Here is a 12,116-nt window from a genome sequence, read left to right as displayed (position 1 = left end):
TCATATTTCATTTGGCTTTGGATCGTTTAAAAAAAACCAAACACATAAAGGCAACAAAAAAAGGAACGTACAGCAAAAAAGGAGACAACAGAGCATCAACAAACTTCATCACAAGTGAATTCAGAAACTTCTATCAGTCAGTGGAGAAAGTGAGTAATGTTTTGCATTAAGTTTGTTGTTTATTCTTGGCCAAAAGCAGTGAAATAACTCTATGAAGTCAAGTAGTCGTCCTGCCATTAATCTCAATGCAGCCGACTAGTTCCTCAAAGCTAATGGGGTTTAGAATTTGCATCAGGCAAGTTCACCCACAACGCTTTGCCTAAAAGGATTTTAGTCCATACAGAAGGCTTATTGTCACACTTGTTCATGGACATGGATTAAATATACTAGGACTCCAAGCTACCTTTTATTTCTGACGGCTGCGACTGACTAGTAGCAAGTAGAAAATGACCTTCACTAATGTCCTGGTGGTTGTGGGGCGGTTAAAGATCATGGGCTGGTCGCAATGAAGCCCTTAAACTGAGAAAACCCTATTGTGAAATCACCACCAAGGGTTTTCTTAACCTAAGGAGTTTATTGAAACTGCTGCAGGCTAATCGAGTTGCTGAGTTATTGCCATTCTGCCCTTGAAAGAAGCATTTAACCTCAGGCTGGAAAAAATATTATATATTATAATAAAATAATATAAAAAAATGGGTGCAATTCTAATCAGAGCAACATTGACTACTCGTAAGCTGCAAAAAAAATTACTGAAACAAGAAAATACTATTAAAATACATAAATTAAATGTCATGTTTATTAATTAAGTGTATTACTTGCCATTGCTTGTCAAATGTTATTTATTCATTCATTATTATTATTTTTATTTATTTTATTTTTTAAGTAACAAAACCTGCAATAACACAGAGTTAAAACATTTAAATCAGTATTGTGATTTCATATTAACAATTAAAATAAAATACTAGCATTATTTACTGTCTTGACAATATAACACATCTTTAATGTGCTATATTAAACTAATATTAAATGCATTAATGAACTGTGCTCATGAAATGACAGAACAACATGCATAGGGCTATGTTAAATCAGATGTTCAATGCTTGAAGGTCTGATGTTTAGTACTCTAGGCACCCTTACATATTCTCTCACTCCCTCTGTGCCTCTGTCGGATTTCTTTCTTTTCATCTTTGCAATGTCTCATCATGGTGAATACCAGCTCAGTGTTGTCAACTTAGCTTTTTCATTTGAATAAGCCTCTTCCTGCAGGAACCTGTCTGCTCTGTTTCACTGAGGCTAAATCAGCTTTAACAGCTAAATATAAAAATGTTTCCTGAGCATTAATTCTTTAATATTTATCAGTGAAAAACGGTGCTTGAAATTCAGCTTCAGTCCTGCTAACAGTTTAGAGAGAACGACAAGCCGCACATAAGCTTGGATGCCTCAGTTGATCCTAAAAGCTCAAACTGGAGTAGATGTGTGTATATGACTTGTGAGTACTACTATCATATCCTTAGTCTCCAATCTTGATGATTTATGACCCTGATTTATGGCCTGATTTATGTACATACAGTCAGCGTTGACTGACAGGTAGTCATATGTCAAAAGTGCAATGGTCAGATTTGGATTGATTTATAGCTATATGGCCTGTCTGTCACAGTGGTTGCCATGTCACTGGGTCCTGTCACCCTTGATTGACATGACAGAGGTGTGTGTAAATCAAAAGAACAAACAGATCTCAGATTTGACTTGTGTTGCGTTTATTACTGGATATATGATGGTTGTATCTGTAACCAGAGCTGTGGGGGTTTCTGTGGAGTTCCTTCCTGAACTGTTACTCACTTCCAGTCAGGAGGTGTTTGTGTTCTTCCTGGAAAAAAAAATGGCTGAGTAAAAGTGAGTGTATTGACGCCTTGACAGGATCAATGTTTGTTTGATCTATATGGTATATGTTGATACCTATACACCAACAGTGTGGCTATGACTGGTCTACATCCACCTCTGAAAAGGAGGAGGATGTCTGGAGTCTTTCCAGGTGAGAATTTTAAATAAACTATGTCTAAAATCTAAAAATAAAATTTAATTAGAAATATTTTTTATTGTGATGTTTTTATCAGCTGTTTAAACTCTAAATATGACGGCACCCATTCACTGCAGAGGATCCATTGGTGAGCAAGTGATGTAATGCTAAATTTCTCCAAATCTGTTCTGATACATTTTGGGTGACCTGACGGTAAGTAATTTTCAGCAAATTTTCATTTTGGATGAACTTTTACTTTAAGAGTAAACTTTTTTTTAAATATGAAGGGTAAATTAAATTAACTTAAAATAAATGTAAATAAATGAAAAGAATGAATGAATATCTTGCTCAATGTTATTACTATTAACAATAAAAAGGTCAAATGAATAAATTATTATTTCATTAATCATAGTTTCAAATCTGAAATAATAATAAATCAATAATTTAAATAATATTAGAAGAAAAAACTTGATCTTAAATTTAATTTAAAAAAATGAAACTTAAAATTAAATGAAACTTAAATGAAAATTAGAAATGTTTCTTTTGCAGCTGGTGAACTATTAAAATTACTAAAACTATAATGGAAATAAAAATAAATTAAAGCTTAAAAAAATGCTAAATGAAATATAAAAATAATAAAAATGGCAAAAATACATAAAAATACTAAAACTTAAAACTGAAAATATAAAATGAAAGCGACTTTATAATACTAATACATACTACAATAATATAGGCTCAATGTGTCATTTAGCATAAAAGAATAATCAAGGTAATTAAAAAAGCTGTGGCAACACTGACCGTTAAACCATCTCAAAGAGTTCCACTATCCCCTCCCATAATACCTTCTCCCTCTGAACCAGTCAACATTTCCAAAGGCAACACACTAAGCCAGGAGCAGCAGTGATGGAAGAGAGACATAAAGGCTTCTAAGGATAAGCAGGGGTAAATTCTGCCCTCCTCCCCTGCCCTTCCCAGCATGCCTATAGTGGGTGGTTGGGTCTGTTATGTCCCTTCTTTCCGTGATGGTGTCTGGCTGCACGGTTTGACTGCAGTGCTTCAGTGGACGCCCACACAGGTGCAGGCCAGCCCACTAATCCGCCGCTCAGCGGTCGGTCTAAGACATGATAAGGGTCAAACTGAGACTTGGCCCATCCGTGCAGTTCTATGCCGAGGAGAACTGCAGAAATATGAGAAATATGCTGGCTTTGTGCTCTTCTAGCATGTTCAAAAAGAGCAGCCCACATGAGGTTGGACACAGACTGTGGGTTTTATGTGGGCTGTGCATTCGAAAATCACAAACTGATACAGAAATGAATGACAGGGTCTTGGTAATAGAACTGGAATTTAAAACGGTCTTATCATAAAAATCTCTTGAAAAAAATAAAACATTTTATAACATTTGAATCCTTGGTTTACACTGTGCATATATTTTGTGCTTATTTGTCAGGGTCTACAGTTAATCTGCATCATAAACTAAACTGTTCTGTTTCTATGGCAGCAATGAATTTCCAAGAAGTCATTTTCTCACAGATTTTAATTCCCTTCACCAGATCTGGCTATACTTTTCCTTCAAAAAACAAGGGCTGTAAACAAGTCAGAGAGGAGCTGGTGAGATGCCCTGTTGTGTACAAATGGTCTTTGAGGCTAAAGTATCCATTTATTATTCAATTCAGGCTCCTTTTTAGGCAGTGCTGAGTGTGTCACAAAAGATTTACAATAAAATTCAGTTATTATTTTGGTCTTTACACAAGTCAAAAATTGTATCTTAAAAAGAGTGTAGAGTCTTAAAAAGACAAGTCACAGTTGCATGGCAGAATTTATAGTTACATGTTTTTTTTTTTTTTTTAAACTTACACAATCACTGTCACAAAACCTTGTTTTTTGATGATGTGTTGAAAAATGAAAGTGAAGTGATGTGCGGCCAAGTATGGTGACCCATACATCATCATAAAAACAAAATATTGAGCTCATAGTACAATGTGCAGAATTATGTTATTCATATAAATACAAAGAAGCCAATTTAAAGGCAAATATCTATGTTAGGAATTGAGTGGGGGGATAGGAGGCAAAAGTGATACAGAAGCTGCTTGGAGCCAGGTGAAGGGTGCTCTATTGGCACACACGTGGTAACATACCCCAACACACAGTGGAAAAGAAAAGTGTGACGTGACATTCAGCCAAGTATGGTGACCCATACTCAGAATTCGTGTTCTGCATTTAACCCATCCAAAGTGCACACACACAGAGCAGTGAACACACACACACACACACACACACACGCACACACACTGTGAACATGCAAACACAGCAAAATGGCTGCTCAGCATGGTAAGTGTATAAAAGTCCCAGGTTGTATTTTGCACAGGTTTGATTCTGGAAAATGGAAACTAGTGAGTGTTTGCAATCTTTGTGTGTTTATTGCCCAATAAATGATCATAGATAAATAACTTGTGTCTGTGGTTATTTCAATGTTTTATGGCAGATGATCTGAAATGGTATTTATCTATGATCATTTATCTATGATCATTGACTTTGGGGAAGTCGTGGCCTAATGGTTAGAGCGTTGGACTCTCAATCGAAAGGTTGTGAGTTCGAGTCTCGGGCTGGCAGGAATTGTAGGTAGGGGGAGTGCATGTACAGTTCTCTCTCCACCCTCAATACCACGACTTACTGTAGGTGTCCTTGAGCAAGGCATCAAACCCCCAACTGCTCCCCGGGTGCCGCAGCATAATGGCTGCCCACTGCTCCGGGTGTGTGTTCACCGTGTGTGTTCACTGCTCTGTGTGTGTGCACTTCGGATGGGTTAAATGCAGAGCACGAATTCGGAGTATGGGTCACCATACTTGGCTGAATGTCACGTCACTTTCACGGTTGGAAAGCAACAACAGTGATCACAATAGCTTAAACATAAAACACACTCAAACACAGATGCACATTACACAGATCCGTTTATACATTTATATGCTGGATATGAGGCTAGTCTCAGTGCCTTAACTTAATCTTACACTGTGACAATCTAATTCCGATATTGTTCTGACATTTAATCTATGGCAAAATATACCAGCAATTAAATTGTTTTATTTCTAGTCTAGACAGATTTTTGTTATATTTTGCACTGCCAAATGTACCCATACAGACAGAAATCCCTTTAAAAAAACCTACTGTAGCCTACATTGAGACTCCAAGAGAAAAACCGCTTCAGAAATTGACTTAATAGAGCTGTTCAGATTGTAGTCCTAAAACCCGGAAAACATATATAGCAATTTCAGGCTATGGGCTTTTTAAATACTGGTTTATCAGTTAAATAAGGTCCATGTCATTACTTAAGTGTAAATTATACACACTGAACACTTCATGCATGAATTCTTAGGTTTCAGCATTTCTTTTTTTAATCTTCACTCTAAAGAATGCTGGGTTGTTTCAACCCAACTTTGGGTCAAATATGGACTAACCCAACTTTTGGGTTAAAATTTTAATTACAAAATTTAACCCAACAGCTGGGTTAGTCCATATTTTACCCAAAGCTTTTTTTAGAGTGTTGTTAATAAGTTGCTAAAATCTACAATATCATTCAAAAGTTTGGGGTCGGCAAGATTTTTTATATTTTTGAAGTCTCGAATGCTCACCAAGGCTGCATTTATTTGATCAAAAATACAGTAAAAACAGTAATATTGTGAAAATAAACAAAAATTTTTTTTTTGTTTTAATATAATTCTGTCATATAATTTATACCTGTGATGGTAAAGCTGAAATTTTTAGCAGTCATTACTCCAGTCCTCAGTGTTGCATGTCCTTCAGAAATCATTCTAATTTGATGCTCAATAACATTTCCAATTATTATCAAAGCTGAAAGCTGTATTGCTTAATATTTGTGTAGAAACCGTGGCATTTTTTATTTTTTTTGATAAACAGAAATAAATTTAAAAAACTGGAATTTATTTGAAACATTAATTGTATGCAACAATGTAAATGTCTGTCACATTCTCACTGAGTAAGAGCAAAATAAAAAAATAACAATAATAAAAATAACAACAATACTTTTTAACCATCCTAAGCCTTAGTTGACATCATGACTCAACAGCTCTATAATATTTTATCTTATAGAGTAGGTAATTTTGTTAACAGAATGTAAAATAAAAAATTTATTTTTATTTTTTTTACATTTGAAAAACATCAAAAAGATTAGATTTCGATTCACTCACCAACCAGAACAAGTAAAGTGACAGCTCACTAAATAAAATGAAAAATTTCACCCGTCAAAACATGAGACTTCTGCTGACATGAGATAAGAGGCGATCTACTTCAGGGGTTCAGACACCACTGGGGTCTGAAAATGCTTGAAGATTCTCATGTTCCTTGTTAAACTTGCGAACAGACTGCTCCTACTATATGATAACGTATAGCGGTCACAACATTAAAACACTTTAATAGTCTGTTGTCATGCTGTTGAGGGTTCATTTTAAGCAATTGGTGACTCAATGAGTTGGGGCCGCTCTCAGATTGCTCTCAATTTCACCAGCTCAGAGCAGAAGGATCAACTGCAGTTAGCTCATGCCGCTGACATGCATATTGAAGGATCTCTTTCACCCAAATGAGTCTGTAAACAAGATGTAAGGGCAGCACTGTCAACACAGCTCGCAGGAATAAGTGTCAAGGAGCAGCTATTGTTATTTAGAGCACCATAAAGCGCAGGGCTATTGATTTAAGAGACAAAGCGGCTCCCCGGATATTTCTGTCATTGCTGAATCATTAAACTGATATATAATGAATTACTGGTATATGCTCTTCCCTCTGCCACCCAGTCTGTTTCCAACCACATCAGTCCAGCACATTTCCAGTAATCCTTTGCACCTTTTTAATCCTTTACACTTTTGCTTTTGTGAAGGATCTCACTATTAACCACCCAAGTTTGTCACTTTTTCTAAACATCTAAGGCCCTGTGTACACCTGGTCATGTTAACCTCCATTGTGGGTGATCAGATCATACATTTCTGCTTACACCTGATATAAGCATTTAACAAGTGCATTTCGCTTTGAACCTTTGATTAGCAGTTTCATCAATTAAAATAAATATTTACATTTAATAATTGAATAATAATTAGTAATACATTTATAATTTAACTATAATTTAATAAAACCAAAGCACTACATAAACACACCACTATAAAATAAAATAAAACTACAGTAAAAATAAATAAATAAATAATATTACACAGTAAAATAAGTACAATAAATAAATACAATAGAGAAATAAGAGAAAAAGTCCAATACTTAAATAAATCACTGTGAAAATTAAATAAACAGATAAACAAAAAGGAACATTTCAATAAAAAAAATAAAAAAAATAAAAAACTGAAACATTTCAATAAATCAATCTCTGGAACTGTTTGACAGATGTGTAAGAGGTCCTTGTTGTCCAGATCACACACACTGATTGTCATTTACACTACACTTCAAAAATGGCTTGAATGATGAATCACAAAATGTTTTGGACCTGCTTAAACCTGTATTTAGTGTTGTCTGCTTACCTGAGCATCCATCTGAAATTGATGCAAGGTGTACCTTTTTTATACTGTTTGTCACCCAGGGATAAATTCTAATTTATAAATAAATTCTAAAATTCTAAAAAAAAGTGCACTAAGGCTGCGAACAGCTTGGGGTTATAAGGAGATGTAGACAGAAATAATCACAAACTGTGCAAGGCATGCAATAAAAACAAGTCTCACTAGAACTGAATGGCCCATGTTTACATAGATTCAGAGCTGTTAAGTCTCTATAAATCTATTCAGCTTTTGGAGCCAGTCCCTAGCACACAAGCTGGCAAGCTCTCATGAGCTTATAGTCTGTTATGGCACTGAAACCCTCCCTTTCACCACTCCTTTCTCTAAAAATCAGAGGGTCTGAAAACATGATTTGGTACATGTTGCTACATGGGTCTTTTAAAGCAGTTATCCAGAAACATAGAATCAGCCTGAGAAACAAAACACATGCTTAATCAGGAATTGAGTGGTGAAAAAAAATACAATCCAGTATTTAAAATATATATTTTTTGCTTTCTGCAAGAATATAGTTAAGACCTGTTTATACCACGAAAGAAAAAAAAAAGATAAGCATCTACACAGTTTCCAATGTTCAGGCTCTTGAAAGTCAGATGTTTACATTGTTTGTCAGATACCGTATTTTCTGGACTATAAGTCGCACTTCTTTTCATAGTTTGGCTGGTCCTGCGATTTATAGTCAGGTGCGACTTATTTATCAAAATTAATTTGACATGAACCAAGAGAAATGAACCAAGAGAAAACATTACCGTCTACAGCCGCGAGAGGGCGCTCTATGCTGCTAGGTGCTTATAGTCTACCCCCTGAAAACATACAGCGCCCTCACGTGGCAGTAGACGGTAATGTTTTCTCTTGGTTCTTGGTTCTAAATAAATGCGACTTATAGTCCAGTGCGACTTATATATGTTTTTTTTCCTCGTCATGACGTATTTTTGGACTGATGCGACTTATACTGTACGTAGGTGCGACTTATAGTCCGAAAAATACCATATATTGTTCAAAATGTTCAGAAAGTGATTCCAATTATAATTTTGGTCTGGACTATATTTTTCACTATTTTATAGTAAAATAAAATAACAAACAAGCAAATAAATAATAAATAAATAAATAAAAATGAATTCAAAATATTAATAAAAAATATAAACTATGAAAAAAAGTATAAACTATATAATATCTCGGTGATACTAAAATGACAATTGTGTGAATGGCATTTATAAAGTTTTGGAACAGCATGAGATTTTTGGGTGAACTATACTTCACCCAAAAAAGGGGGACCCTGGTTTTACAGAAATGGATTCAAAATATTAATAAAATATAAACTATGAAAAAAATAATAAACTATATAATATCTCAGTGATACTAAAATGACAATTGTGTGAATGGCATTTGTAAAGTTTTGGAACAGCATGAGATTTTTGGGTGAACTGCACTTGACCCAAAAAAGGGGGACCCTGGTTATACAGAAATGATAACAACAACCTAGCAACCACTCAGAACATTCTAGCAACCGCACAGTAGCATCCTAAAAAACACTCAGAACACCGCAGCAATCGCATAATATAACATCAACTTAGGCAAAGAAATGCATCCATTAAAATTTTTTTCTGAAAAAAAAAAAAGAGTTAAAATCTAGTTTTTAAATTCTAAAAGACATAATACCAGTATAAATGAGATCATTGTAGGTCAAAACAACAGAAGCGATGGAATATTGAAATCTCTACATCAATTAGTACTAAAGAGTTCTCCATTTGTAAGCAGTGCACATGGCAGAGCGTGCTTGAGTTATTATTTTTTTTTGTGACAAAATCTCTCAACTGTTCTTATTTGCTCAAGCGTTGCGTAAAAGATGAGATCTTAGCACCAAAGTTCAAACAACTTATGCTCCTTGTTTCACCCTATTTCACAAATGCGAGTTAAGAGCTACTTAATTAAAGATGCTATCTACTCTCAGTTTCACACACGCCGCTTAAAAGGAGGTGTGTGTGTTGCCAGAGGAAAAGTGGGAGAGCGGAGAGGGTATACGGATCGATACGAGAGGGAGTCCAGGCTGTCACTCAGTCTCGTCTCCCCGAGGGAGGCCGTGAGAGATCGAACACATAGATAAACATCTCATGGAAATGGAGTCACTCCTCATCCAGTTTCCAACACTCTTCCTCCTCACAGACAAATGAACGAGAAAAACAATGAACTAATGAATGAGTCAATGAATGAATACAAGTAGATTGTGAGGATAAATGAATAACAGAAGAGTGTAATTGTCAGTTGGCCTTTCAGAGATGAATGAGGAGGTAATAACTGATAAAATCCCACTCCTGCCCATGGGTAAAATATTAGTGCTTTCACCGCAGTGGCTTTTCGTGGTGAAAAATAGCATCCTAATATGTCAATTCAGGTTACACAAATGTCAAGAACCAATTAGGTAAGCAAGATTGTTTCGTCACCTTTTTATTTATTTTTTTTCACAGAGAAGATTATGACGTTTGGGTGTTTTACTATTCAGTGTTGACGACAGATGTCTTAATGACCTGCTTCAGTCAAAATTAATTGATTATGATGTTCTGCACTGCATTTTGGTGATAAATGTTACAATGTTTTATCATCGTGTTATTAGTACTACCTGAAATGAGGAAGCAAAGTTTGAAATGGTATACTTGGCCAATGAATGATAAATAAATAAATAAATGTTTTTTGTAGATTTTTTTAATCTATATTGTATTATATACACACACACACACAGTATATATATTTAAAAATCAGAATCTTCATTAACATAATCATAAACATTAATTCTCAATTATATCGCTCACAGATTTTATAAATTTGCTTAAAAATAATATATTTTTCATATTTGTTTTATTTTTGTTCTGTTGATTTGTGTTGTCCCTCGAGTATCTTTTCTCACTTTTTTTATTTTTATGTTGTTATTTATATTACAGGCTGGGCACACCAGACGTAGCTCACCTGTGGTCTTGATCTCATTTTCTGGCTGAGACTGCAATAATGATGATAAGCAAAGTAAGAAGCAGAACTCCAGCGATTAACAGATAACATTTCCTTCTCCTCAGCTGCCTCTGGAATACAGAATGAAGAAGAAAAAGGTTTGAGATATTACTGTATGATTAAGGATAAAGATGATTAAAAAAAAAAAATAATAATAATTTTCATGTCATTCTAAAACGGTTAGATTTTTTTTTTTTGGCAGAATGTTCATGCTGCTCTTTTCCATTCAATGTGAATACTGACCAGGGGCTTTAATGCTAAAATAATAATAATAACAATAATTAAAAAAATAAAATAAAATAAAATAGAGCCATAAAAATCATTTTCATTTTCATTGTAGCACTCAAATCTTACTTCTGCATTTGAATATGCATATATTAAAATTTGTTGTTTTGTGAACTGCAGTGGAGACAATTATGGCTTAACATTCTGGCTTTTTTTCACAAAAATCATATGACTTGTTTGATATGACATATGAAGATTTGAATATGAATATACGAAGCTTGACAACCCCTGGTCACCATTTACTTTCATTGTTCAACTTAAATCAGCATCAATAATCTGCTATGTTGTGCTCCATAGCAGAAAGAAAGGCATAGAGCTTCAAAACAACATGTGGGTGAGTAAATTATGCAAAACAAATATACATAAACAAAAATATCCATGAACGAAAACAATGAGCCACTATCAAGGTATTGAAAATACTGAGTAGGATGATATTAACTGAAAATGCATTCAGACAACATCCAGCAGAATACTCTTAATAGACTAATAACAAAAGCAAGACCCATGAGTCAAATAGATTTGTTCACACACACATACACACACAAATCTATAGAATAAATTCTTTCTCGGTTGCCCGCCACTGTTAAAATCAATAAATCAACAGTCATTATCCAGTACGAACGGCCCTTCTAGGTACAAAAGGACCCGCATGGAATAAAAGAACAAAATTACACCATAATTTTCCAAACAGGTTCCCGCCACCAATGCAATACTACCATACGAAATGAAGGTGCTGCCATCAATTGACCTCTATAGGCTCTCTCCCCAATACAGAGACATGCTTTGAAAATGATTTCTCAAAGACAGAATTGAATTGTGACCTAGAGTCATGAGCTGTTGGCCAAGCATGAGAGAGCCACATTTTCCGTCGCGCTCGAGTTCTGGCTGAACAGCGTTTGCAAAACCCATCTGGCTCTCTGATGCTCTTCGTCTCTGATGATGCACCGTGGTGGGAGAAAGCCCTGCTCTGTTTTCATAGGAATTTTGAAAAACTTCCAAAAGTGTCATTTGGACTTTCAGTGTCTAAGACCAACCCCCCAGTGGATCTATTGTTTTATCATGTTGAGAAATTAAGATCCAGTTTAGAACCAATGCAACCAACAAGTGTGGGAATAATAAAAAACACAAAAAATTTGCTTGCTGAGTGGATTTCAATACATGCATATATATTTTTGACTCGGCAGGCGGCTCTGACTTTTGGGAGCCTAGATTCTATGTGGTTTTGAAATGCCTTTCCCTGATTCCCATAGTTTTTT

General features: G+C 35.0%; 1 protein-coding gene across 2 annotated transcripts in view; it reads right to left on the bottom strand.

Moving 5' to 3' along the window:
• The window catches only part of LOC132103270 (t-SNARE domain-containing protein 1-like), a 124,724-nt gene that overhangs the window by 16,510 nt on the left and 96,098 nt on the right, over positions 1-12,116 (bottom strand). The window contains exon 11 of one of the 2 annotated variants that reach the window (XM_059508232.1): positions 10,528-10,646. In XM_059508232.1, coding sequence (XP_059364215.1) covers positions 10,551-10,646 — 96 coding nt within the window. In that variant the 3' untranslated portion in view covers positions 10,528-10,550. The remainder of the gene's footprint in view (positions 1-10,527; positions 10,647-12,116) is intronic. The other variant, XM_059508233.1, reaches the window with a different exon arrangement.

This window comes from Carassius carassius, chromosome 24 (genome assembly GCF_963082965.1).
Source record: "Carassius carassius chromosome 24, fCarCar2.1, whole genome shotgun sequence".
Lineage (NCBI taxonomy): Eukaryota > Metazoa > Chordata > Actinopteri > Cypriniformes > Cyprinidae > Carassius > Carassius carassius.
This window is presented reverse-complemented; position numbering and strand designations above follow the sequence as displayed.